The sequence below is a fragment of the Lepidothrix coronata genome, unplaced genomic scaffold (assembly GCF_001604755.1).
Source record: "Lepidothrix coronata isolate B3197 unplaced genomic scaffold, Lepidothrix_coronata-1.0 Scaffold187, whole genome shotgun sequence".
In the NCBI taxonomy this organism is placed as follows: domain Eukaryota; kingdom Metazoa; phylum Chordata; class Aves; order Passeriformes; family Pipridae; genus Lepidothrix; species Lepidothrix coronata.
In genome coordinates this window covers 1,363,025-1,390,173 of record NW_016690367.1, presented here as the reverse complement: position 1 = coordinate 1,390,173, position 27,149 = coordinate 1,363,025, and the positions used below count along the sequence as shown (strand labels likewise).

Sequence of the window (27,149 nt, the reverse complement as noted above, 5' to 3'; positions counted from 1 at the left end):
CTCAGAGATTTTTTTCCTCTCCACTTGTGTCAGGCATCTGTTGTTTTAAATAATCATCTGATGAACATTTCCCTGCAGCTCTCCCTGCTTGTGGTGGGTGCATTCGCCCCAGATAGGGTGGCTGGAAAGAAATCGAAGAAAAGGGGCTTTTCTCCTTAAAACACAGAATGGTTTGGCTTGGAAAGGCCTGAAAGCTCATCCACTTCCACCCCCTGCCACGGGCAGGGACACCTTCCACTAGCCCAGGTTGCTCCAACCTGGCCTTGATTGCTCCAACTTCCAGGGATGGGATGTTGATGAAGTGCTGGGAGAGCTGGAGTTGAGCACAGCCCATACAAAGTTCCTGAGGTCGGGCTTAACTCCTGGGGTCAGGCTTAACCTGCTAGGCTCAACTCCTCCTCCTAAACCAAGGGATAAAAATCTCTGCCGTCAACAGGTTTTTAGGGATAAAAATCACAGCAAATCACAGCGAGTGTCACTGTGGTGCCACTCAGGCGACAGAGCTCAAAACGATGATCTTAGTTAGAGGTCTTTTCCAACCTAAATAATTCCAGGGTCCTGCCATCACACAGATGTAGCAGGATGCTCCCGTGCCCACCCACCGAGGCTTCTGGGCTGGCACATGGAGCTTGGCTGCGCTGACATTGGCACAGTCAACGATTTTAGGAGAAGCCTTGGGACAACCAGCTGGGAAACATCATCATCATGGCCGGGCTTCGCAAACGAAGATTTGGGAAGGCTCTACCCACGTTTGTTACAGGCACGCTGGTGGCTAATGAGGCCAATATGAGATAGACATGACCGGTTGCAAAAGGCACAGCAGAAAGACTCCTTAGGTGGTATATTCAGCAAGACATGATTCTTTCTGCGTTGCCTTTTCTCCTCAAGGGTGATCCTGCTGCGTTCTCAAAAGCATCAGCAGCGTTATAGATGGTGTGTCTCCAGACCTCCCCATTGGAGGCCAGAGTAGACCAGTTATGGTGATCAATATGGCCAAGGCTGAGATGTTTTTTCAGGGAGTCCTTGTATCTTCTCTTTGGGGCTCCTCTCATGTGGCAGCCGGTGGCAAGTTCACCATAAAGCAAGATCTTAAGATCTTAGGGAGGCAGTGGTTGGTCCTTCATCCTTGAGATGCCCTGCCCAGCGCAGCTGCGTTCTCAGCAACATGGCCTCAATGCTTGTGACTGCTGCTTGCTCTAGAACAGATGTATTGGTCACATCATCTGACCAGTGGATGTTTAGGGTTGTTCGGAGGCAGCGTTGATGGAAGCGCTCTAAGCCGGGAAACAACCAGCCGGCACAACCTCGCTGAGCCCCCACCCACTCATCGCAGGGGTGGCCGGGCCGCCTTAAGGCGGGAGTGGGCGGGGCCGACCCGGGGGGGGCGGGACTGCCCTGGCGGTGTCACCGGGGAGAGCCGAGCGGGGCCGAACCGAGCCGAGCGGAGCCGAGCGGGGCCGAACTGAGCCGAACTGAGCCGAGCGGGGCCGAACTGAGCCGAGCGGAGCCGAGCGGGGCCGAACTGAGCCGAGCGGAGCCGAGCGGGGCCGAGCGGAGCCGAGCGGGGCCGAGCGGAGCCGAATGCAGCGGGCGGCAGCGCGGGTGCTGCGGGGGGCGCGGACCCCCCCAGTTCGGACCCCCCCAGTTCGGACCCCCCCAGTTCGGACCCCCCCAGTTCGGGCTCGATCGGCCTCGGCGGGGTCCGCCCCCCGCGGGCTGGTCTATGAGCGGCACGGGGAGCCCCCGAGCGTGGTGCAGTAAGAGGGGGCACACTGGGGGGGCAGGAGGTGTTGGGGTGGGTTGTAATAGGAGCGCGGGAATAGGGGGGACAGCGGGGGTGTAGGGGCTGTGTTGGGGGGCATTGCAGGGGGGTGCAGGAATAGGGTGGGGGGTATTGAAGTGCACAGGGGGCTGTACTGGAGTGCACTGTGATGGGGTGCGGGAATGGGGTGGGGGTGCAGGGGGGTGTATTGGGGTGGATTGTAATGCGGTGCAGGAGCGGGGGCACAGTGGGGGTGCAGGGGGGCTGTATTGGGGCGCATTGTGATGAGGTGCAGGAATGGAGGTGTCGCTGGAGGTGCAGGGAGGGCCCTGTTGGGGTGCATTGCAGGGTGGGTGCAGGAGTGGGGTGGGGGTGAATTTGGGGGCCATTGTATTGAGGGGGGGCAGGTGTAGGGCCAAGGCTGGGGTGGGGGCTGGCAGAGGGGTGCAGGTGAGGTCTGGGGTTGCTGGAGGGCTGCTTTGGGGGTGCAGTGCACAGGGTTGGGGGTCACTCACCCCAGGGGAGGGGTTGCAGCTCCCTGTGGAACCCCCATGGCAGTGCCAAGGGTACCCAGAGACTCCTGAGCACACAGGGGGACCCTGGGGTGCCCCCATGATCCCACAGGCAGATGCTGAGGGGGTCCCCTCGTCCCCCACCAACCTGCTGCTGCTCCTTCCCCATTCTTGCCTAATTTGGGGTGTGATGGGGAGGTCTGAGCCCTCAGTAGTGCTGCACCCCAAATTCATCCTGGGTTGCATCCCATCCACGAGGATTCTCTTTGAGGTCCCAGTTTAGGGACCAAGCTGGTCATGAGTGTTTTCTGGGGACAGCAGCTGGTGCTTGGTGTCATCATGAGCCAAAGAACCTTGGAAGGAGAAAGTCACATTTTGGTGGATTTTAGGCCTTTTTTTCAGAGGGGGAGACCTCAAGGCCTTGCTGCCCTGCTTGCACCAGCTCAGGTCACCCCTAGAAATGCCAGTGCATTATCTGGGTACATCCAGACACCGAACCCCCTGATTTTTTGGGGAAGGACTTTTGCTTTTCCAAAATTGTGCAACAGTGCTTTTCACCACTGATGTTTGCTGCCATCACCCCATTTCTTCTGCAAGGCCAGTCTCGTGCTTCCTGACTTCTCCTTTTCTCACAGATTTCTGAAAACATCCCTGTTCCTGTAAGGCTCAAACTGGGCGGGACAAGCCATAAAATCCCCCGTTGGTTGAAACTGTGGTTGTTTTACACAATCTGCTGAATTTGTTAAAATTAGTGAGCGTCACTTGGCCTGGTGACACAGGGTTGTGTTGGGTGGTTGGCTTTTAGTAGCCTCCACCAAAAACCTGTCCGTTTGTCTGATATAAATCCAGTTTTTTAATGGGATGGGGAAGGCAGTGGTGCTAATTTAAGTGTGTGGAGGTGATATAATCACCTTCCATCTTCAACCACAGCACAAAACACATCACCAGGCTGGTCTTATTGCCCTTTTCCTTTGTGTCTCCCTGTTCAGACTGAAGGATCTGGAGGTGCCCAACCTGGGAGACTCTGATGTCCACGTCAAGATGTTGGCGGCTCCCATCAATCCCGCCGACATCAACGTGATCCAAGGTATGTGTTGGTTCAATACTTTGCATATTGAGCCTTGTGGGGTGCTCAGAAGCACAGAATATTCTGAGCTGGAAAGGGACCCACAAAGACCAGCAAAGTGCAGCTCCTGTCTTGGAAGGTTTGGAGATGGCTCTTGGGATGGGAATGTCTGGGGTGTCAAAGTCCAACTCCAGTGTCTTGGAGGGTTTGGAAATGGCCCCTGGAATGGGAATGTTTGGGGTGTCAAACATTGGATGTTTTGGAGGGTTTGGAAATGGCTCCTGGCATGGGAATGTTTGGGGTGTCAAACATTGGATGTCTTGGAGGGTTTGGAAATGGCTCCTGGCATGGGGATGTCTCGGGTGTCCAAGTCCAGATCCTGTCTTGGAGGGTTTGGAAATGGCCCCTGGGATGGGAATGTTGGGGTATCAAAATCCAACTCCAATGTCTTGGAGGGTTTGGAAATGGCCACTGGGATGGGAATGTTGGGGTATCAAAATCCAACTCCAATGTCTTGGAGGGTTTGGAAATGGCCCCTGGGATGGGAATGTTTGGGGTGCCGAAGTCCAGCTCTGATGTCTCAGAGGTTTTGGAGGTGGCTCATGGCATGGGAATATCGAGTGTGATGGGGTCTCCAGCTCACCTGTGGCTTCCCAACAGGGACCTACGCCATCCTGTCCCCTCTGCCGGCCGTGGGAGGGAACGAAGGTGTCGGGGAGGTGCTGGAGGTCGGGGGTCGGGTGTCGGCTCTGAAACCCGGGGACTGGGTCATCCCGGCGGACACCGGCCTTGGTGAGTGTGCCCCCGACTCCTCACTCGTCCCTCACCTGCAGAGCATCTTCTCCAAGGATTTTTGGGATGCTGGAGCCTGCTGGGAGCTGCCCAAGCTTTCCCGGAGAGCAAAGCCACGGTCGTGCTGTTGTGTGAGCTGGTGGGGGGATTTTGGGGGTCCTGCAGCAAAATCACAGCCCTCCAAAGCACTGTCTGTGCTGGGGGTGAGTGGAGCCCTGTGTCCCTCCACTTACAGCCTTTACATCTGGTGGGGCAGGACTCAAAAAGGGGAAAAAAAGCCCTTTTAGGGACTCTTGGGTGAGGGGAGCAGCAGTTGGAACCCATTTAGTGCCATAGGAGCTAAATCATAATTATATTGAGCTGGATTGTTTCAGACAGTCAGATAACTGCTGGAGTTGTCTCTTACCTGTTTATATCTTGATTTAAATTATATTTTCACCACCTATTTTATTTTAATGTGTTTTTTTTTATAAAACAAGCTCAGTTCCTGTTCCACAGCCCCAGCAAGTGATGCTGCTCATTATCCAGGGCAGCTCCAGGGGCTGCTATTCACAGGAGCCCCTTACAATGCAAAAACCTGGAGCACCTGGAATAGGAGCAGTGGCAATGCCATTGCTTATACTAAATTTAAATTTAGAAATAATCTTCTTTTCTATAGCATAGACCCTTTATGAGGCTTCTGTGCCATTATAAAGCATTGCAGCAATCTGTGTTTTTCCTGGAAACAGCCACGTTTTGTCCCATCCACTTAGAGCTTCCCCAAAGGCCTGGGATAAAACATCTCACCTGGGCAAGGTCGTGGGGACGCCTCACTGCAGTTTGCTCCTTAATAGTGCTCTGCTGGGAAGGTGTGGGAATTCATTTCCCAACAAATGCCTCCCGTGCTCCTCCAAAATGCCAATGGCCTGAAATGTGTTGTTTCTGGTTTAGTGTAACAGCTTGTTCTTTGCCTATTTCTTCTTAAAAGGCTTTTTTTGCTTAATGGGAGAAGGAAAGAGATCGAGTTAAGAGCCAAATGGGATATTTTTAAACATAAAAAACCTGTAAATAGATGATAGAGGGTTAAATTGGATTTAAGTGTAGAGGGAGTAAAGCTGCCTAAATTGGCTTTGAATATATGGGCTCATCTGTAGGATGGAGAGTATTTCCATTATCTCTGCACACTCCTTGTGCCTGGGGAGCCCCAGTCCCATTATCCCCCTGGGAAATGAATAGGCTTTGTTGGGTGATAAATCTGGGGATCCATCCACTGTTTTGGCTGCACCCATGTGGGAAATTATTCCCTAATTCCCTCCCCAGGGTTTAGCAGGTGCCCGGCGTGGCGATGCTGCCGCGACTGGCATTAAGCCAGCGGTGTGAATTAAGGTCTCATGACCTTTCCTTTTCCTTTTCCTTTCCTTTCCCACCTTCCTGTGGCTCTGCTGCTGGAACCCAGGGACGTGGAGGACACGAGGGGTGTTCCCTGAGGAGAAGCTGCTGAAGGTGCCCAGTGACATCCCCGTGCTCTGCGCGGCCACTCTGAGTGTCAACCCCTGCACAGCGCTACGGATGTTGACTGACTTTGAGACCCTGGCACCTGGTAAGCCTTCTGCCAAGCAGAAGGAATTCTGGGGGGATTTTCCAGCCTCTTCTGCGATGAAAATTGGGATTTGTTCCCATCCAGGTGACTCCGTCATCCAGAACGCTGCCAACAGCGGGGTGGGCCAGGCCGTCATCCAGATCGCCAGAGCCTCCGGCGTCAAAACCATCAACGTGGTGAGGGACAGGTGGGTCCCCTGGGCAGGAAAAGTTGGGCTGGGTGGTGGTTTGGGCACAGGCCTGGGGACAGAAACCAGCGCTGGAGGGTCCTGCTCCAGAGTCCTTTGAACTTTTGGAGAGGGAAGATGAGCGGAGAAAGTTAACCCTCAGCTGGAGGTTTTCGGAGCTGGAGCTGGTCATCCTGCCCCTTCCACCCGTCCTGCCCATCTCCTCTTTGCTCCTCCGAGGTGTCCTCCAGCCTCTGCCCCGTTGTCCCCAAGTGACAGAGGAATGAGCAGGAGGAAGGAGAAGGTGACACTCTGCCTCCTGGTTCATCAGGTCCTCTTTTTTTCCCTTCCTTTTTCCCTCCCCCAGACCTGATCTCCCACAGCTGGTGGAGAGGCTGATGGCCCTGGGTGCAGACCACGTTGTCACAGAGGAGATGCTGAGAAAGCCAGAGATGAAAGAGATATTTAAGGTACCTCAATGCTGATCCCAATGGAGAGAGATGGTCCAGGGCCATCACTGCGTTCAGCACTGCAGGGAAAGCTGCAGGGATGGTGGGAAGGACAAATTTCCCTCTAGATCAGGATTTAGCCCCAGAAGTTGAGGAATTTTGCTGCTTCCACAAGGGCAGGATCATAGATTTTAGGTCTGATTGGACAGGGCTTGGAGCAATCAAGTGGAAGGTGTCCCTGCCCATGGCAGGGGAATTGAACTGGAGGGGCTTTAGAGTCCCTTCAGACCCAAACCATTCCTTGATTCTGTGATAGATTTTAACTCCACAGCTCTCAGCTGCCCCTCAGTAACTGTTGAGGTTAGGGCAGTTGCTCCCTCAAGAACCATGGTCCCACCCTAAAAAAGGAGCCCTAAAATTTGGGATCTTTTTTCCTAAACTCTTGCAGAGCACCCCCAAGCCCCGGCTCGCCCTGAACTGCGTCGGAGGCAAAAGCACCACGGAGATGCTGCGGCACCTGCAGTAAGTTTGGCTTGGGGACAGAAACCTGCACCAGAGGGTCCTACTCCAGAGTCTGTAGGACTTTCATAGAGGGAAGATGAGTGGAAAAGTGGTTTTGCATGACAACAGTGATGTAAAGTTAACCCGTCATCGCTGCGTGTCTCACGCCGCCGGTAGCTGGGAGCAGCTGAGGTCCAGTTATGAAGGTCCCCCACGTCCTGGCTGGGTACAACTGGTGCACTGAGCTTCAAATTCAGCTATTGGTGCGTGGAAGCAAGAGGAGAGCCTGGAAAGTGGGGTCTGAGGGGTAACTGGGGGAGCCCTTGGTGCGAGGACAGCCCTGGGGTGCAGCAGTGGGGTTGGGGACGGCAGAGGGGGAGGTGGGAACGGCAGAGCTGCACTTTGGGGGCCACATAACCCAGTCTGTTCCTGCTGCAGGCCCAAAGGGACCATGGTCACCTATGGGGGGATGGTAAAGCAGCCTGTGATGGTGCCTGTGGTGAGTACTGGAGATGCTCTTCATTTCCCTGGGGGCACATCCACTGCGATGTCCCCTTGTCCCCTCGGCTCCTGCTCGACGCTGTGGGAGCTCAACTCACCCTGATCGAGACTGAGAGCCTCCAGCCTTCTTTTTATTTAACTCATGGGCTCCTGGAGGGCCAAATTGCCTTGAATCCCACTGCTGGTCTCATGGCTTTATTCAGGGTGTGTTTGGGCTGCTGTGAATTCCCAGTGGGGAAACGGCCCCACGGATGCCGAGGATCAAACCCACCCTGACTCCACACTGGAGTCCCATCTCCACATCCCACTGCGCCCTGAGTCACAAATGGGAGCACTAACGAGGGGGTGAGGGGCCTCACTGCCACCTCCCACTGCTGTCAGGATGGGAGGCAACACAGGGGTGTCACTGGGTGTGGGGGACACACACGGGTGTCACTGCATGTGTGGGAGGACACAGGGTGCACAAGGGGCAGGTGGGTCTCACTGGGTGCGTGAGGGGGCACAGGGCTGTCCCTGGGTGTGTGTGGGGACCCACAGGTGTCCCTGGGTGTGTGAGGGGACCCAGGGGTGTCACTGGGTGCACATTCCCTCTCCACAGAGTGCCTTCATCTTCCGGGACGTGCGGCTCCGCGGGTTCTGGATGACCCAGTGGCGGAAGGACCACGCGCAGGGTGAGCCGGGGTGGGGGGCTGAGGGTGGGCACGGGAGCGGCTCCCAAACCACCCCACTGGCACCGTGTTCCTCACTCTCACTCGTGTCACGAGTGCTGCTCATCCCCAGGGCACTGAAGCACCTGGCTTGGGCAGGGACTGTGCCCTGTCACCACCCCAGGGCCTCTTCCCTCATCCCACATGCCCGAGCTGGGGGCACATCACGCCCAGGCCCCTGTATGGCTTTGAGTGGGTGTTTCCCAGGATGGTGCTGGCACAGCACAGTGACAGCTCCCTCCTTCCCTCCCCGTGCAGACCAGGAGAGCGTGGCTGGGATGATGGACACCCTGTGCCAGCTGATCCAGAGGGGACAGCTCACCGCGCCCGCCAGCACCGAGGTCCCGCTCCAGGACTACAGGGCAGCCCTGGAGGCCTCCATGAAGCCCTTTGTGTCCTCCAAGCAGATCCTCCTCTTCTGACCCGCAGCTCCTGGAGCCCTGTCGTGCTCCAGCACAGCCCCACTTCTTGTCCACAGACTTGGGGGGGGAAAAACCTCCAGATCCATGGATTTTCTTTTTTCCTTTGCTTTTTAACTTGTGGGTGGCCACTGAAAGCTCTCAAAGCCTCCACAGCTTTGTGTGGAAGTGCTGCTGGAGGGAGGCTGCATCTCACCTTACCTGGGGTGAGTTTGGGAGCCCAAACAGTGGCTCAGTCAGCTCAGGGTGTCAAAAGAGCAGCAGTTCCCCCTTATGTATATTTTTGGAGCTGAGGGAGCTGCACTGCTGCCTCCTGCACTGCTGTAGTTATCCCAGGTGGGATGGGCAGGAAAAGCCCAAGTTGCCTCCTTGCAGCCCCCCTGCCCCCAAGCTGGGGAAGGGGCACAGACTCCCCAAAGCACTGAGGTGTTGCTGTGGTTGGAGTGACCCTGGTGCTGCTGCAGCTCCTGGAGGAGCCCTGAGATCTGCTGGATTTTGTCAAGGGCACTGTGAGTGCTGGAGCCTTTGGCCCATCCCAGCTGGAGCCAGACCCTTGGCATCCCTGAAGGCCCCCCTGCCCGGGTGTGGGACAGTGACTGTGACACTGCAGAGGATGGACACAGCAAAATGAAACAATTTATTACCGAAAACAACCAACAGTGTGTTCCTGCTTCCTCCTGTCCTGCTGCATTTCTACCCCTGTGGCCCCACAGCTCCCTACAGCCTCTGCTCTTCCCAGTCCTGCCCCTGCTGAGGTCTGGCCCCTCTGTTCCCCCCACAGGAGCAGGTGGGGCAGTGGCTGTGGGCTGGAGCGTGGCTGGGTGGTGACCCCACACTGTCCATCCCAAACCCCGGAGCGCAGAGCGGAGCCAGCCCAGCCCCAGGCACCCACATGGCACCTGGATTTGGCTGCCCAGACGGGAGGGTGGGCACTGCCAGGGGCCTGTTTGGGGCAGGAGGGGTGAGCCTGGGCGGTGAAGCCGTGGCTGGAGCAGGAGCTGCCTCCTGGATGCCGGCGGGGCTGCGCCTGCGGGGCCGTTTTGGTGGGGAGGGTCTGGCACTGCCCAGCGGGGTGGGGGTGCCTGCCCCTGGCTCAGGGCTGGTGCTCGTGGATGTCTGGGTGTCATCATCCTCTTCTTCCTCCTCTGCCCCTGCTGCCAGCTGAACATCCCACCATCTTTTCCATGGGAGCTCTGCCTTCTTCCCGGTGGCCGGCGGGGACACGGCTGGGGGGATCAGGCTTTCCCCAGCACTCTCCACGCCCCTCCGATGGCAGGAGGGGTCATCCCTTGTGAAATGGGGGTTGGAGTAGAACAGGAGCTGCAAAAGGCAAAGGAGAGGAGTTGGTTGCCATCATTGCAAGGAGGGAGGAAGAGATCCGAGGGAGATCCCAAGGACAAAAGGGTGTTTAAAGGATTCCCTGGGGCATTTTAAACATCAGGTTTCATCCGAGTAAAGTGTTGAGACAGAGTTTTGTTAGGTCACAACCACCCTTGTGTTTTGGGCATTTGGCAGCAGAGAAGTGTAGGGTCTTCAAAGGCCAAAAAACCCCTGGAGAAACCCAAACCCCACAAGTTTTCAGGCGCCGCAGCGTGGAATGGACATGTTGGGAATAACACTGATGTGGAGACAAAACTGTTTGCTCCCATCCCTCCTCTGGCCTTGTCAAGGCTGATTTTATCCGAACGTGAACCTCCCCCAAAATGTCCTGAGGGATCTCTGTGTGGGGAGGAGCTGACCTACCTTGCCCAGCTCAGACCCAGCTGCTGCTACTGCTCTCAGCTCCTCCATGGAGGTCAGCAGGGGAGAGTCCCCTTCCATCCTGCGGAATCCATGGAACATGAGTTGGAGAAGGAAGCCTCTCATGGACTCTGTCTCAAAGATCTTCCTTGGCCCCCTCCTCCCCAGCACTTCCTTCCTGAAGAGCTTCTCTCCGATCACGATGCAGTTCCCGTCGTTGCCCCACCAGATGGACTCGAAGCTCTGGCTGCTGAGGATCTCCCAGAGCGTCTCCAGGAAGGAGTCATCCGAAGGTTTGGTGTTGACAGAGATCTTCAAGGGACAAAATTTCACCTTGGGGTCCCAGGGTTCATCTTGCCAATCCCGAAGGGCAATTTTGTCTGTGGGAGCATCCCAGGACAGTCCCGTGTCATCTCCTGGATGAGAAGCTTGAGCCACCCACCAGGCTGGCTCCTCTGGGCTGGGAGCACAGGATGTCTCTGGTGAAGACATCTCCAGTTTAACTTCTTTTTCCTCAGCTTGGCTGCCTCCAACCAGCCTGATGAAGTTCTGTGGTTCCAGCTGCCTGGGAAGTTCTCCAGCCTGTGTTCCATCACGGTGACATCACAGCGTGGTGCCCCTCTCCTGGCAGCAGGAGGTGGGAGACACAGAAGTAGCCCCAAAGACCTGATTTCCCAGGGAGCTGGTTGGAGCCCAGAGACGATCCCAGCTGTGTTTTCATGTGGAATGTCCTGCTAGGGCAGTGCTGTGTCCCTGTGCCCCAAGGAGCAGTGCCCAGGGAGGGGTGGGAAGGTGACAGTGTTGGACATCCAAGTGTCCCAGACACGAAGTTTTTCACTTGGGCACCTTCTCCCCTGTGCAGAAATGCCTGTGTGGAATTCCTATGGAATAACCCCTGCTCTGTGGTGTCCACACTGCTCCTTCTGCTGTGGTTTGTCCCCATATCCAGGCGATGCTCTCAGCTCTCTGTGCTGCTCTGTAGGATGAACCCAAACGCATCTTGCAATGGAAATAACCCCCACCCCTCCCTTGGTTGGGTTCCTTGGATTTTCTTTGCCACAGAACCTTCAGAGCCCAGCCCATGGACCTCACTGGGGTCCTCCCACCTTGTGTCGAGTTCCCAAGCTGCTCCTCCGAGTCAGAGGACCACGACTGTGGAATTGTTTGGGGGTGTGAAATTGTGAGGGACCACTCGTGTCAGCTGAAGGTTCTGAGTCTGTGGGGCCTGATGGGATTCATCCCAAAGTCCTGGATGAGGGGGGTTATGGCAGGGCCCCCCCTCCATCATCTGCCAAAGTCCTGAGGGTGTGGGGAGGTCCCTCCTGACGGGGAGCTGGGCACTGTCATTCCCATGTACAGGGAGAGGTGAAGGAAGACCCAGGAAGTTGTACCTTCATTTTAGGGAATTTTTTGGGTCCTGGGGGCAGGGACGTTGATCAAAGTTGGAGGGGACTCCTGTACAACTGTGTGTGCATTGGGAGGAGCAAACCACTCTGAAGTTAAACCCCACAGCTGTGTTGGACCTAAATGGATATATCAAAAAGCATTTTATCCTCCCTATAACCCCTCACACCCAAGACCTCCCTTAGAGCAGAGCAGACAGAGCAGCCCACCAGGTGTTCCCTGTGATAAACTCCATGCCAGCACCTCCCCTCTGCTCCCCCATTCCCAACAAACCCCCCAGTATTCCCAATAACCCCCCCAATATTTCGCATTTCCATTCTCCTCACCAGTACTGGAGGCAGAGGCACATCCCATGCCCCAGCCCTTCCTGATCAATGGATAAAATGGGGAAAATAAAGCACAAAAAGGACTTTGAAATTGTTATGAGGTCCATTAAACATGACATAAACCAGAAAAATTAATGCAAGGTTTTTATCCCCCTTGTTTATTGGACTCTGTGATAAAACCCTACGAGCTTTAGAGAACTCTCTCACAAAATGTTCCCACCGCTCCCTCCCACACCAGGGCACGAAGGAATCAATAATTAGATTTAATTCTGCTTGTCAAATGGGCGGGATCGTGGTTGGAAATCCAGCTGCTGGTGTTGCACCTACACAGTATTAATGTTTTTGGGGGTGATTGTGGGGTTATTTTAGGGGGGTGTCTAATGCTGGAATGTTCCCAGAGGCTCTGCTGGGATCTGGTGTGATTTCGGCATCTGATGTGTCAACCCAAATGATAAAAATAAGTCCCCAGAAATGACATTTAGGGATCAGCAAGAGGGATGTTGTTGCTCATCAGAGGGAGTGAGGAACAGCCAAGTCTGGCCACAGGTGGGGGCCACCCTGGGGGGACCCCTGAGCACCCTGAGTGTGGGGATGGGTGACGAGGTGGCGTTGGGTCACAGGTTGGACTGGATGATCTTGGAGGTCTTTTCCAACCCGGTTGTTCCTGTGATTCTGTGACTCTGTGATTCTGTGACTCTCTGACTGTGGTTCTGTGACTCTGTGACTGTATCTCTGTGTCTCTGTCTCTCTGTCCCTGTGGCCCCGTGTCCGTGTATCTGTCCCTGTGTCTGTCCCTGTGTCCCTGTGTCCGTGTATCTGTCCCTGTGTCTGTCCCTGTGTCTCTGTCTTTGTCTCTCTGTCCCTGTGTCCCTGTGTCTGTCCCCGTCTTTCTGTCTCTGTCTCTCTGTCCCTGTGTCTGTCTCTCTGACCCTGTGTCCCTGTGTCTGTGTCTGTCCCTGTGTCTGTCCCTGTGTCTCTGTCTCTCTGTCCCTGTGTCCCTTTGTCTCTGTATCTCTGTGTCTGTCCCTGTCCCCGTGTCCCTGTCCCTGTGTCCCTGTGTCTGTCCCCGTGTCTCTGTCTCTCTGTCCCTGTGTCTGTCCCCGTGTCTCTGTCTCTCTGTCCCTGTGTCCCTGTGTCTGTCCCCGTGTCTCTGTCTCTCTATCCCTGTGTCTCTGTCTCTCTGTCCCTGTGTCCCCGTGTCTGTCCCTGTGTCTGTCCCCGTGTCTCTGTCTCTGTCCCTGTGTCTCTGTGTCTGTCCCTGTGTCTGTCCCCGTGTCTGTCCCCGTGTCTCTGTCTCTGTCCCTGTGTCCCTGTGTCTGTCCCCGTGTCTGTCCCCGTGTCCCTGTGTCTGTCCCCGTGTCTGTCCCCGTGTCTCTCCGACTCCGCGGTGCCGTGTGGCGGGTGGGCCCCACCGCGCGGCGTGGCCGCTTTAAGCCGCGCGCGGGGCCGGGGCGGGGCGCGCGCGGCGGTGACGTCAGGCGGCCGCCCGGCCCCGGGCCCCTCACGCCGCCCGGGCCCAGCCCCGGCCCCGCGCCCGCGATGCCGCGGGTCTACATCGGCCGCCTCAGCTACCAGGCACGGGAGCGGGACGTGGAGCGCTTCTTCAAGGGCTACGGCAAGATCCTCGAGGTGGACCTCAAGAACGGGTGAGGCCCGGCCGCGAGGGGCGTGAGGGGGGCACGGGCCGCTGGGTGTCGGGGTGATGGTGTGTGGGGGGCAGAGGGGAGGGGGGGTTACGACGGGTGGGCTCGCCCGTTTTGAGGGGGGCGTGAGGCCTGGGGTCCTTCTGGGGGGTGGCAGAGCGGCTGGGCCTGCGTTTGGGGAGGGGGCAGGACGGGTGGGCTCCCTCGTTGTGGGGGGGCAGGACCGCTGGGTTCCCCCTGCGAGAGGGGGCAGGACGCCCGGGTCTTTACGGGGGAGTGGGACAGGACATCTGGTTTACTCCTTTTGGTGGGGGGGCGTGAGGCCTGGGCCTCTTTTGGGGAGGACAGGCCCCCTGGATCTTTGCTGGGCAGGGGGATAGGACGCCCGTGTTTCCATGGCAACTGGGAGGCAGGAGGCCTGGGTTCCACACCGTCCCCGGGCCTTTCCTGGCGGAACAGGGCTCTTGGGCAGGACGGTTGGGGGTCCGTTTTGGGGGTGGAGGCAGGAGGGCTGAGCCTGTGTTTGAGGAGGGGGCAGGACCCCTGGGTTCCTCTTTTGAAGAGGGGCAGGACGGCTGGGTTGTCCCTTTAGTGAGGGGGCTGTTTTGGGGCGGGACAGGATGCTTAGGTTTCCCATATGGGGGAGGGACAGGACGCCTGTGTTTCGATGGCAGCTGGGAGGCAGGAGGCCTGGGTTGTCCTTTGGGGAGGGGGGACACGATGCCTGGGCCTTTATTACAGGGAGCAGGACTCTTGGGCTTCCTGTTTTATGGGGGGCAAGACACCTGGGCCTCTGTTGGAGGGCTCCCCCTTTCTGGGACCCAGGACGGCTGGGCCTCTGTGGGGACTGGAGGAAGGTGCCTGAGCTCCCCTTTGGGTGGGGGTGAGGGGGTCAGGACCCCTGGGTTCCCCTATTTTGGAGGGAGTAGGACCTCTGGGTTCCCCCATTTTGGAGGGGGCAGGACCTCTGTGTTCCCTATTTTTTGTGGGGCAGGACCCCTGGATTCCCCCTTTTGGGAAGGGGCAGGACTCCTGGGTTCCCTCTTTTTTGGGGGGGCAGGGCTCCTGGGTTCCTTCTTTTCTGAGGGGCAGGACTCCTGGGTTCCCCTTTTTTGTGGGGACAGGACCCCTGGGTTTCTGTGACAACTGGGGTGCAGGATATCTGGGTGCCCACCTCAGTTACTGGGGGAAGGGGCAGGTCATCTGTGTCCTGTCCCCTTCTGTAAAGAGGGGGGTGTCACCCCAGGGGTCCCCCCCAGGCCTCTCCGCACCCCAGGATGAGCTCCCAAGGGTGAGCCAGGATAACACACCCCAAAAAAGAACCCCATCGTTTTGGGGGAGTGCAGAGCTGCTCCCAGACCCCCAGGCTGCCAGGGGGTGGGGGTGGGATGTGTCCTGCCCTGTCCCCAAATCCCCCAAACCCGCTGTACCTGTGTGTTCTCACCTGTGCTGTTCCAGCAGCTGAGCCCCCACTGCTGCTCCAGGGGTTGGATCCTGCTCTGACTTCCCGAGACATTCAAGTGTGGATTTTCCAAGGGAAAGCAAATTGCTATTTTTGGTGGTTTTCTTCCCCAACACTCAAAACCTCACAAGTGTTGGAGCCTTTGCTTCTTCCAAGAAACACAACTTGAAGTCTTGCTTAGCAAGGCTGAGTGGAACATGGATTTTATTGTTATATAGCCAGGAGATCCAGGTATTAATTCCACCTTGGAAGTGGAGAACAGGAATTTCTTGTATAACTTAGTCCTTGAGCATTAAAATAAAAGAGGCCCATTAAGTTTTAATGCTGGTTGTGCTGCAGGTTGACATTTAACAGGTTCAGAAGATGAATAAAACCCATTATTAAAGCAAACAAGTGTTCACGTGTCAGTGTTTTCACCCACACAGCCTCAGGTAACGTTGAAGATTAGCTGGAGTATCCAAGTGTGCTGTTTTCCAGTCCCACTGTGTATCCTTGGAAGTGGTTTTTGGGGTGGTCAGTGTTCCTGTTGCTGAGTAAACCTCCAAATTCAATATTTCTGTTTCACAGATGTTGGGGGGGGGGGTTAAAAAAGCCAACTAAACTTTGTTAGCAGATGTAGAACTGCTGATGTGGCAGAGGGACTTGTCTTCCTGCTTTTATTGGAAAACATCTGCTGAGGACCAGCCTGAGGATCCCAGCCCAGCATTTAGGAACAGGGAGGTGCTGTGGGGACAGGAGCTGATTTAGGGCTGTCCTTGAGCAGCCAAAAATTGTGATATCTTATGTGTAAACAGTAACTGGTAGAGAGGGGAGGAGGGCACAGCCTGCCTGTATCCAAAATCCAGGTGCTCTCTGGGGGATGCACTTTATTCCAGAGCTGGAGTCTGTTTTGTAGCTTCCCTTGGGGAAGGCAGAGTTCAAAAGCTGCAAAAGAAGGGAAGGAGAAGAGGAAATTTAAGACAATGTAATTGAGTTGCCTTCACCTTGCTGTTTGCTGCTTCAGCTGTGGTTTAGCCAGAGCCCAGCCTGCATTTCTGGAATTAACTCAACGACTTAATTCCTTTTTTAGTTTAACATTCTTAAGTTCTTTCACAGATTTGGAGGTAAATTCCCTGACAAAAAATGGTACCTGAGCAATCAGACTGTGTGTCTGTTCTCGGGACAGCCCTGAGCCTTCCTCCACAGCTTATTTTTAGTAGTGCTTAGCAAGTGATTAAAAACTCCTGCACACTGTTTGACTGGAGACATTTCCTGCAGTTGCTTCTGGAAATTTGGGAGCTCTCCTTGGTGGATCAGCTGCTGGGTGTTTGAGCAGCTCAACTGGAATGCTGGAGCGAGGGGATGGAATGCAATGTGATACCACAGAGTCCTAAAAGCTTAGCTGGGGCTCACTAATCGTAATTTAAGCTTGCAATTCAATGGCTTAAAGCAATTATTACCTGAGGGAAGGAAGGGGAAATGAAAATGTGGCTCCTGTAGGATTCTCTGTTCCAAATTGCAGTGTTTAATGCGTGCTCTTTATTTGCATATTCTCTTTTCCCACTCAGAGCTGCACTGACAGCCAGAGCTCTGTGTGTGTAATGAGTGTATGAAGTGACCAGAAAATTGGACTTTTCAGCCTGTTTCTTATTGTCTAAAATACACTAAAAGCTCCCTGTGCTGCCTCTAAGAACTGCAAACTTTCAGTCATGAAGAAACCAATCTTCAGTCTTGCTAAAAAATAGTTCTACTCGTGTATTTACCCACCTGCATCACCCTGAGCAGCTTTGGAGAATTCATGGCTGTTTTTTGAGGCTGTAACTTCTGTGTTATTTAAATGAGGGTTTTGTTTCAAGGGCCCTGAAGATGCTTTTCCTTGGTAACATCCCAAAGATGCTTTTCCTTGGTAACATCCTGCTCCTGGCCCTGGCCTTGGCTACAGGGCAGCTCGAACAGGGAGCCCCAGCGGGTCCTGAGCTGTTGATAAGTTAATTTTCAGGAGTGTTTTTTAGGGCTGGACACATCCCATTCTTTATTCCAACCAAAGCTGAAGGCAGGAGTCAGTTTTTCCTGCGTTTCCTCCTCTGTGACTGCTCATGTTGGGGCTGTTTGACCCGACCTCGCTCGTCCAGAGCTGCGGGAAGAACAGTGGGGGTTTGGAGACATCTGTCCGTGTGGAGCAAGTGTGTGATGGGAAATTGGGGAAGCTGCCAAACCATCAGCTTGTTTGGGGAGAGGTGAGCAGGTCTCTCTTTGCTGGGAAGCTGCAAAGCAGCTGCTGAATCCACCCTGCAGCCGCAGGTCAAGCTCCAATGGATTGCAACCCCTGCGGAACTTCACGGATTTCCAAAGGGAACAGCACGTGAAACTTGGGCTTTTGAGCTCCACCACATCTCCAGCTGTTCATGAGTAGTGGGAAAAACTTGGCACTTAGGGAGTGCCTGGGCTGTGTGCTGGTCCTGGCGTGGAGAGAAGGGCACGGAGCCAGCAGGGAGAATCCTCTTCCAAAGGCACACAGGCAGGGAAGCAGCTGGAAGGAGGAGAAAGATGAGGACTTGCCTTTTATTTCAGGTATTCAGCAATTTTAGAAAAATCACATTTTGCCTTTCACTTCAGATTTTAAAAGAAACAAACCCCCACCTTTTGGGAGGTTCAGTCTGTTGGAATTGCTCGGGGTGAGGACGTTCTCCAGGAGCTCTTTCTGATCCATGAGCAGAAAATGGTGTGGTTTCACGGGAGCTGAAGTAAATTGCACTGACGTTTTTAGTAAGTAGCTTTATGCCACATATGAAGTGGAAAAGTAGACATTAGGAAGCAGATTTAAAAGCTGGCATGGAGCAGCAGGTTCTGATGGCTGGGTCAGCAGTGGTGGCTCTCTGTGGATCCCATCTTAGCAGGTAATTAAGGAGAAGTGATTTCAGAAGCTGCTGGTAGACTCAGCTCTGATAAACAGCCCTCTGGTGCTTTTTGTCCTCTTCCCCTGACCCACTGGGATAATGGGAAACACAATGCTGGGATTTAAATGGGAGTTTAATTCTTGCCAGGTTAGAAATGGGCAGGTGGGGTTTGGCTTCATCTGCTGTGGATTTGCTCTGTGACCATGAACAGGTCACCGGGTTGTCCCTGAGCCCCTGTACAGGATGGCCATGGTTTGTGCTGGCCTTGGCAGGTTGGACTCAATGATCTTAGAGGGCTTTTCCAACCTGAACAGTTCTGTAACTCTGAGTTTGTTCAGTGTGTGGGGTAGAGCTCACTTTTAATGGCTGGGGTTTTTAAATCCTACCTTTAAAAAGCAAAATCACACCCCGAATTTCATTGAGCATTACTCCACAATAGTCATCTCTTGCCAACATAAACGAATTCAACAATTACACTTCACATAGTTATCATTTTGTTGATGAAGAATCACCTTCAGTTCAATTCAGCAACTGTTTCACTTCTGTAAAACATATATTTATAAATGAATTGATGTGTTTTCAAGCCTGCCTGTTTCTCTCTCCCTGTTTGTGGAGGTTTGTTAATTTTTTTCCATTTTTTCAAGGCTCAAAGCTTCGAACCCTCAGGTACCCTCAGGAGGCTCCTGTGCAGGACAGCACACGCAGGGCTCTGTTTTTGATCCCACATCCCTGGAGTTCAGTTCTCCACGGTGATTCCCTTTCCTTCCCTTTCCATAGGTACGGCTTTGTGGAGTTTGATGACCTGAGAGATGCAGATGATGCAGTTTATGAGCTGAATGGGAAGGATCTGTGTGGGGAGAGAGTGATCGTGGAGCACGCCCGGGGCCCACGCCGTGACAGCAGTTACGGTTCAGGACGCAGTAAGCACTTGTGCCTTTGTATCCCTGCCTTATTTTAAATAAAACATCGTTTCATTCATTCCTTCAAAAAGTAATCTAAAAAGAAAATGATACAAAGTTTGTTCTGTAACTGTAAATGTAACTGTTGATCTGAATATTTCTTAACTTGTTTGTTTGTATTAAACTATTTTAATTGATAACTTAATAAACGCAGTTTCTCGTACCATTTTTATTATTATTATTATTATTATTATTATTATTATTATTATCATTTCACTGAACTATTTTGAATGGTTTATTTGCAATGTGCTGTTTAACATAGATTTAACAAAGACCTCAATGTTTTAATTGAAAGAGTCCTTTGAGGCTAAGATGACTGCCCGTTCCATTTGCTGACCTTGGGGTACCTTTCCATGAGTGGCACTTTGACCTTTGTGGCCCTTGGCTGACCAAAAAAAAAAAGGAAGCCATGTGACGACGGCAACCTTTTCCCATTAGACCTGGGTGGTGAGGATCCCAAGGGTTAGAGACAGATGAGATTAATCTGAAATAGGTGCCTGAAAAGCTTTATTCATGTCAGATATTCAGAAAGCCTTTAAGCAATGTAAGTAACATTAGTCAACTGGCTTAATTCGGTTTTTTTCTTTCAAACCGTTTTAAAGATAATATTAAATTTAATTGCATGTTAATCGTAGCCTAATCATAACTCTGTGCTTTGCTTAATTGTAGTAAAACATCCTTAATGCTTTGGGTCTTTGTAACCTTTCTGAGGGGGGGTGAGTTTAGCCTGGAGGGCGGGTGGGGCCGGGCTGCCTTCGGGACAGGCGGGGCAGGACAGGCGTTGTGGGGGGGCGAGGAGGCTCCTTTTCCCTGGTTGAAGTTGTGTCTGTCACCTCCTAAAGGTGGATATGGTTATAGAAGAAGCGGAAGAGATAAGTACGGTCCCCCGACCCGTACAGAATACAGATTGATTGTGGAAAATTTGTCAAGCCGCTGCAGTTGGCAGGATCTGAAGGTATGGGGCCCTTTCCTCACCCTCTCTCTCTGTTCAAGAGCACAAAGGGTAAAAGCTTCAGCGAGGCAAAGTGCCCGACACCTGTGCTTTGCTCCCAGCTCCCGAGCCCCTCAGCGTGCTCCTGTGCATAGCAGGAGATCTGGGGAGTGACACACACCTTAAATCAGTACAGCAGCCTATTTGCATTTGTGAAAGCATTAAGGAGAGGTTGGGAGTTGCACCTGCAGGCTCGGTGGCACTGGAAAGGGGGAGAATAACTTCTATCATTAACATCACGTACAGCTGTGGTTTATCTTCTGTTAAACCCTGTCAGAACAGGCTTGAATCACACCAGGGGTAGGATTCAGTAGAGATGGAGGAGTTTGCCCTTGTCACTTTGGATTTAACCCATCAACTTGTAAGGTGCTAGAGCTGTTTGAACCAATAGCATCATTCCTGCACAGGCTCTGTTAGCAATTTCCACACCATTTAAAGCTGTTTGAAGGAAAGGTTCAGGGAAAGGATGCTTCCAGAAGGAGCAATCAAGCAAAACATCTGCCAAAAGCTGTTATTTCTGAAGTGCAAAGGAGTGGAGGGTGATTCTCAGCAGTGGAAGTGTTGGGTGACACTGTGGAGCCCGTGGTGCCTCAGAGTGCTCTGGAGGTGACGTGTTGACTTGTGATTATCCCCCTCATGGATTCAGGGAGCAGGACAGGGAGCAGGATTTCAATAGTGTTTCCTTATCAACCTGAGCAGCAATGGTTAAACCCACTTGTTCTTACAGGAACACTTTCTTTTATGGTTCTCTTTTAAGGATGTGTAAAATTTGTTCTAAACAAACTTTGACGTAGTAGAAACTGGTCTGTAATTGAATGTAACACTAGTTCAGGTATGTATGGAGATGCTGCCAATGTCTTTGTTGTTAATGCTTCATCAGTAGCTTGTCTTTGCTTCTGGTATTCAAAATTGTAAGTAGAGCATGGCATGATTAATCCTCCAGTGGATGCATTGCTGCTTTTTTGGGAATAGCTTTCATTTTAGTGTACTTAAGATGGGAGAAGCTGGGCTGAAAACAGACCAAACCAGAGCTCTGTGCCATGTTTCCACTGCAGCCAAAATTCCACAGGGGTGAAGGATGGCCTGGCCTGGTGGCTTGATTGAAGTGGGGCAGAATGGCCCTCCCTGATAAACAGAGGGGGTTAGGAATTGAAACAGAGAAACTGGGAAGCATGAAGTGGGAAAATGGATTGAGCTTTGACTTCTGTGGGGATTCTTCCAGCAGAATGAGCTGGGTTGCCGAGGTGGAGGACAAAGGGAGGTTTGCTTGCCTATGGGCTTCTTGCCTCTTCATATTCAACCTTTACCCCCTTTCCCAATTACATTTGGAAACATGATTTAGAGAGTGAGCATTTTGTTTCTTTAATCACTTCTGTAATTTGAGACTTAGAGTCCAGAGCATATTTGATATTAGACTGGAGATGGGAGACCTTCAATTATCGTTCGGCTCAAAACTACCAGCCCCACCCTGGTACTAATGACACCCACTCTGTGAAACCAGAGCATGTTATTTGGCACTGCAAATGCTGTTTGGTTCAAAGCCTTGCTGACATCCCAGTGAATAGAAGAGGCTCAGGGAGCATCGTTACAGAGATGAGCCTGGAAGCCTGGCTCTGGATTCGAGGCGATGGTGATTCTGTCCTCTTCCCCTAGGATTATATGCGTCAGGCAGGGGAGGTGACATATGCAGATGCACACAAAGGAAGGAAAAATGAAGGTGTGATTGAGTTCAAATCCTATTCTGACATGAAAAGAGCCCTTGAAAAGCTGGACGGGACAGAAGTAAATGGCAGAAAGATTAGATTAGTGGAAGACAGACCTGGATCGAGACGGCGCCGCTCCTACTCCAGAAGCCGAAGCCATTCAAGGTACGTCGATAATGTGTATCAGGTGGAGGCTTTTGGGTTCCAAACCACCTTGGAAGTGTTCAGAGTTCGCAATAAATCTAGTTTTTGAGAATAAGCAAGGGCAGTGAGGGCTCATTCAGAGGTGTCTCCCGTGGGGGATGTGTGGACCTGCTCTCTGAACACCTGTGACTGTCCTCCCCAGCATCTCAGTCCTCAGTGCCTGGCAGGAGCAGCTGGTGGCCGGTGGAGCTGAGCACACAGAATGGAACAGAAGGTGCTTTTAACACTTCAGCTCTGAACACTCTGTTCTGCTCCAAGCACCAGGACTAACAGTTCTTTCTCAGCTTGGAAACCTCCACCTGTTCGCTGTTCCTCAGAGATTTGCTGCTTTCCTTGTCTGACCAAGAGCTGCTTCAGCAGCACCAAGTGTTCTTCCCTTTCCATTCTGGGGTAGAACTTGTCGCAAGAAAACTCAGGCAAACCTTTACTTGTTCCTAGAAGAACTTGGTTATGAAATCGAAGCCTAAAGTCAAAGCTTTATCCCAGTGTCTCACCACATTCAAACTGTGATTTGACTGGGAAGGTGATTATCCCTTAAATAAACTGGCATATTTTCTTCCAGATCAGCGCCCTGCTCACTGCCAGACGTGGCAGCAGGGAGGAGAGGTGGGAGAAGGGTGCTCTGAGTTTGTGACTGTTGTGTAACTCTCTGAAAGGTGCTCTAACCCCTGGGGATTTTCCCCCAGGGCTCACAAGCTAACACGGAGCTGCTTCCTTGTGTTCCAGGTCTCGCTCTCGAAGCAGACACTCCCATAAGAGCAGGAGCCGCAGTGCCAGCAGCAGCCGCTCCAAGAGTAGATCCAGATCCAGGTATGTCTCTGTCCCGGGAGAACTGGGGACTCCCACTTAAATAAGAAGCATCATCCTAAATCTGCAGCAGGAGCGCTGTTTGTTTTTCTTTTCCCTCCCATTCTCTGCACAGTTTCAGTGCTGCTCAAACCCACAACTGTCTGTTGCCTTTGCATTTCCAGGTCTGTGTCCCGTTCCAGAAGCAAGAGCCGTAGTCGAAGCAAGAGCCGTAGCAGAGGCCAAAAAGAGAAAAGCAGGACTCCGAGTAAGGAGGATAAAAGTAGGAGCCGCAGCAGGAGTGCAGAGAAATCCCGGAACAAAAGCAAGGATAAATCTGAGGGCGCTCTCCACAACAGCGAGGAGAAAGCCAAGAGCAGGAGCCCCAGCAAGGAAAAGAGCAGGAGCAGGAGTGGGAGTAAGGACAGGGGAGAGGCGAGGGAGAGCATGAGGAGCAGGAGCAAGGAGAAGAGTAGAAGCAAAGACAGGGAGAAGAGCATTAGCAAGGCTAGAAGCAGGAGCAAGAGCAGGGATGAGAGTAGGAGCAGGAGCCACAGCAAGGATAAAAGGAAAAGTAGGAAGAGGAGCAGGGATGACAGCAGAAGTAGAAGTAGGAGCCGGAGCAAGAGTGAGAAGAGCAGGAAGCGCAGCAAGAGAGACAAAGCCAGCAGCAAGAGGAAAAGGAAGGACAGCCACGAGCGGTCCAGGTCAGGCTCCAAGGAAAAGGAGCATCTCAAAGGCGAGTCTGACAAGAAGGAGGCCAAAGGCGAGGGGGAGGATGTGGCATCCCGCTCCAGGTCTAGGTCCATTTCCAAGTCCAAACCAAATGTCAAATCAGATTCTCGTTCCAGGTCTAAATCTGTTTCAAAGCCGAGGTCCCGGTCCAAGTCCAGGTCTAGGTCAGCCTCTAGGTCACGCTCCCGGTCACGGTCGAGGTCCCGCTCCAGATCCTAACCTTGCTGCAGCCCCACTTGGAATGGTTGGAAAAGTCTTTTGTACATGTTTAGTAGCTGTAACCAAGTGATTGGAGTAGAAACCCTGTCGATGCTGTATATTTTTAACAACCCCGATGGTCCGTCTGTCGTTAACTGCAGCGCTCCCTCCCTGCACTGCTCCCTGGCGTGAGGCTGCTCCGCTCCTTCTCTACCCAACAGAGAGGTTCTCTTTAAATATAACTCTTCCTAGAGCCCCCACATTGCCCTGTTTTCCAGAAAGAGCCTTGCAGGGAATGAGCACTGCGCCCTGGTGGGTTTATGGGATTGCAGTGAGGACTGATGGTAGGTATGACAACTTCAGCAGTCTTTGCCCTCGAATTGATGCCCTTTGATGTCTGCCATTTAGTGGAAGTGCTAAGTCTTAAGTTTCATACTACTTTTGTTCCATATTTTTTGGACTTACAAAGTTGTGAATAGCACAGTCAAAAGGAAAAAAAAAAATAGAGGTACTTGCAGTAATCTATAGGGAAAAGAAGTATAGTTCCATATTCTGGTATTGTGACAATATCCTTGTTTTATATTAAATTTTTTTATTTTATTTTTCCCTGTCTTGCAAAGTACAGTGACTCCTGTTTCCATGAAATTTGAATAAAGACTATTTTTGCTTGATGACATTTGGTGGTGGTTCCAGTGACGTGTTGGGATTGTCAGCGTTTTCTATTGACCAGTGAAAGCCTGAATTTGCAAAGAGTCACTCACAGAGAAAGAGCTCTCGGCTCAGAAATTCTTCATATTCTGTAGCTCATCAGTTCAGTGTTTTCCCCTTTCACACTGTTGGCTTTTCTTCCCATGCCCTGGGGAAAGGAAGGGCAGAGACCCACGATGCTTTCACAGGTGGTTTCCTGGCACAGGCAGCAGGAGAAGGCGGAGCTGTCCCAGCTGTTTAATTCTTGTTGTCCTTTGATCTCGTGATCCCTGACCTTGCATCTGGAATTTCAGCCAGGAGCTGTGACTCTCTGAATGGGAAGGTGTCAGTGTGACCCAGGTGGGAGGAGGATGTTGTGGGCTTTGATAACACGCACCGGTATCAGCCTGGCTTTGCCTTGCTGTCCCCCCAAAAGGCAGGGGGAACTGTAGCTTGGGGATTTCCAGCCAGGGATGGAAGGATCAGGTTGTGTCTGGCCCTTTCCTGGGAATGAGCTGCTGCACAGAAACCCCCTCTGCTCCGAATCCACAGGGTCCAGACTGGCTCTGCCATCAGACTGGAATTTCCCAGCACTCGCTTTCCCAGTCCAGCTTCCCCAGGTACACCCTGAGTGACTGGGAGTTTAGACTTGGAGTCTCAGCATGTTTTCCAGGAGCTTTTCCTAATGAAATTTGAGGGGAACCTTTATAAAAGAAAAAGCTCAGGACGTGCTTCTGAGGAAACACTGGAGGAGGGGCTGTTCCACTGGTGTGTCCCCAGAATTCCTGGGAATTTGGGGAGGAGGGAGGACAGCTTTTAGCAGGAGTTCTGTAGATGTTCCTGAATAATATCCCAAATTTAGATTTGAGGCCTTCCCGAATTGCTCAGACTGAGCTTCCCACGAGCTCTTCCCTTGCACGGGATGGCTTGGAACGAAGAAGTGTCATTCCCAGCCTTCTGTCCTGAAAGACAAAAGGCAAAAAACCTATTTTGTGAGTTCTTGGGCTGGAATAAGAAGGTTAGTCACGGCTTCCTCCACAGCTTTCCTTTAGCAAATTCCAAACTGCTCACAAAGCTGATGGCAGAGGCTCTCTCAGCGAGATGTTGGACTTCATAGGTGCAAGTCATTCCATATAATTTGATCATTTGGAACTTGTCCTGCCATATTAAAAAGATGAAAGGCCGATAGATCATCAGAGTTGCTTTCAACACCAAATATTTCCCCAGACTTTAAGAGGGGTCAGGGCTTGGCGAGTGGCTCTGACTTTATCAAATGTCAAATTACCACGGCAGCATGAGAAAGCTCTGTGGAAGTGATATTTAATTTCTTCAGAAGGAAAAGCCTTTTCCAGCTATATATATTTAGTGCTTTAACATCTTAGGCTTTCATAATGACATTTTTTAATCCTTTTTTGCTGCCTAATCTTAGTACAGAAGCAAACCAGGCGAGGCAAGATGTTTGCTAATGGGGGATAATTAATGGAAAAACAGCTTTTAAGAAAATCTGCAAATGATAAAGTCCAGGCAGAGACTTCACAAAAGTGACTCTGGCTGCCAGGGCTGCTCCTAAAGACTGAGCTGGGTTTTAGTGAGTCCTCTGGGAGGAACATCCCTTCCCTAAATACCTGAGGACAGGCCTCTGGAGGTATGTGGAAAATCTGCCACTGTGTGCAGTGACAGGAGGGAAACCCAAAAATCCTTCAGGAGCGAGCACCTGGAGCGATGGTGATTCCTGGGAGTGCAGTGCAGGGTTTGGATACTCCCTTTGCAGGAGTACTGGTGATTTACTACCTGGAGTAGAGGCTCTGCTGCATCATTTCATGTTTTTTTCTGTCTCATGAGCGTCACTGAGCGAGTCTCCCCCACCAATTTCACAAAAAAGTGGAGTTTTTGCATGAAAACCTCTGGCTCACGTGGCTCACTGGTGTGGCCACTTGGCCTTTCCCAGCCTGGAGCTGCTGCAATCCCAGTGCTGGCACCACAGGCTCCTGAAACCAGGGATTTACCTGGCAGCAGGTGTGAAGCCAGGGCAAGAATGGTAATAATTTAAAACATTAACAATAATTATTATCATGTATAGCCCAAGAGGAAGATCGGTGGAACGTCTGCAATAGTTCTGCAATATTCCAAAGTAATATTTCTGTTTGAATAATTAAATACAAAGTGAGAAGTCAGCTTCGGGCTGGAAATATCTACCCAAATGCACTGAAAAACAGCCCCAAAATCTGATTTAGGGTTGGGGTACCCGTCTCATGGGGCAAACCTCATTTATTATCTCCCCAAAATCCCGTTCCACCGAAGCTGTCACAGCTCAGGGCCCCCTCGTGCTCCTTCCTTGCTCACCGTGGCAAAAACACCCGACACGTCGTTAAAAAAATCCCACCCCCACCTCTTTTATTGCTCCAAAATTCAAATTCAAAGGGTAATAACATTCCCAGGTGAGAAGAAAAACAAGTGTAACAAAGGCAGAGGAGAGGGGGGCAATATTTTCTGTACTTCATGGGTCGGCACAGTCCCGACCTGCTGGACATGATTTACAGCTCCACTTTCCAAACCTCCCGAACTTCCCAAATTTCCATCTCGGCCACGAATGTGCCCTAATGCCCACGGTTCTGCCCAAACTTCATCTGGCTCAGGGAGCAGCACCAGGGATGGGGCTGTGCCCCCAGACCCACATCTGCCCCCTCCAAGCGCTCCCAGTGCCCCACATGTGCTGGTGGGTCTGTCCCAGTGTCAGTCACATCCCAGTCCCGTTCCCACCCCTGTGCCTGCCTGTCCCAGATCATTCCCATCTCACTCCCTGCCTGTCCCAGTAACCTCCTGCCCCAGTACCTGCCCATCCCAGCGCCAGCCCCGTCCCAGTGCCTGTCTCTGATGATCCCTATTCCAGTGCCAGCCCTACTCCAGAACCTGCCTGTCCAAGTGCCAGCCCTACTCCAGTTCATCCCTGTCCAAATGATTTCATGCCCCAGTGCCAGCCC

General features: G+C 52.5%; 3 protein-coding genes across 3 annotated transcripts; 2 read left to right on the top strand and 1 right to left on the bottom strand.

Moving 5' to 3' along the window:
- The first annotated feature begins 1,562 nt into the window (after positions 1-1,562).
- Positions 1,563-9,120, top strand: MECR (mitochondrial trans-2-enoyl-CoA reductase). The gene is made up of 10 exons (XM_017831144.1): positions 1,563-1,757; positions 3,264-3,361; positions 4,001-4,132; positions 5,568-5,711; positions 5,796-5,898; positions 6,245-6,347; positions 6,775-6,848; positions 7,266-7,326; positions 7,927-7,999; positions 8,294-9,120. Exons 1-10 carry the CDS (start codon positions 1,582-1,584, stop codon positions 8,455-8,457), a joined length of 1,128 nt encoding a protein of 375 aa, XP_017686633.1. The 5' UTR covers positions 1,563-1,581; the 3' UTR covers positions 8,458-9,120.
- A 21-nt stretch (positions 9,121-9,141) lies between these two features.
- Positions 9,142-10,897, bottom strand: LOC108505294 (heat shock transcription factor, X-linked-like). Its single transcript, XM_017831145.1, has 2 exons — positions 10,198-10,897; positions 9,142-9,774 (listed from the first exon to the last, which is right to left on the bottom strand). The coding sequence occupies exons 1-2, from the start codon at positions 10,684-10,686 to the stop codon at positions 9,172-9,174; spliced, it is 1,092 nt and encodes a 363-aa protein (XP_017686634.1). The 5' UTR covers positions 10,687-10,897; the 3' UTR covers positions 9,142-9,171.
- A 2,500-nt stretch (positions 10,898-13,397) lies between these two features.
- On the top strand, positions 13,398-24,157 carry SRSF4 (serine and arginine rich splicing factor 4). The gene is made up of 6 exons (XM_017831116.1): positions 13,398-13,570; positions 18,683-18,825; positions 19,707-19,819; positions 21,509-21,723; positions 22,489-22,572; positions 22,734-24,157. Exons 1-6 carry the CDS (start codon positions 13,464-13,466, stop codon positions 23,500-23,502), a joined length of 1,431 nt encoding a protein of 476 aa, XP_017686605.1. The 5' UTR covers positions 13,398-13,463; the 3' UTR covers positions 23,503-24,157.
- Positions 24,158-27,149: the final 2,992 nt, after the last annotated feature.

Excerpts from the sequence above, each read along its gene's own strand:
- MECR (XM_017831144.1), top strand. The coding sequence starts at position 1,582 with ATGCAGCGGGCGGCAGCGCGGGTGCTGCGGGGGGCGCGGACCCCCCCA. Across the intron at positions 5,899-6,244 it reads ATCAACGTGGTGAGGGACAG|ACCTGATCTCCCACAGCTGG; the intron begins GTGGGTCCCCTG and ends TCCCTCCCCCAG. Across the intron at positions 8,000-8,293 it reads GCGGAAGGACCACGCGCAGG|ACCAGGAGAGCGTGGCTGGG; the intron begins GTGAGCCGGGGT and ends CTCCCCGTGCAG.
- SRSF4 (XM_017831116.1), top strand. The coding sequence starts at position 13,464 with ATGCCGCGGGTCTACATCGGCCGCCTCAGCTACCAGGCACGGGAGCGG. Across the intron at positions 18,826-19,706 it reads CAGTTACGGTTCAGGACGCA|GTGGATATGGTTATAGAAGA; the intron begins GTAAGCACTTGT and ends CACCTCCTAAAG. Across the intron at positions 19,820-21,508 it reads GCAGTTGGCAGGATCTGAAG|GATTATATGCGTCAGGCAGG; the intron begins GTATGGGGCCCT and ends CTCTTCCCCTAG.
- LOC108505294 (XM_017831145.1), bottom strand. The coding sequence starts at position 10,686 with ATGTCTTCACCAGAGACATCCTGTGCTCCCAGCCCAGAGGAGCCAGCC. Across the intron at positions 9,775-10,197 it reads CTGGGTCTGAGCTGGGCAAG|CTCCTGTTCTACTCCAACCC; the intron begins GTAGGTCAGCTC and ends TGCCTTTTGCAG.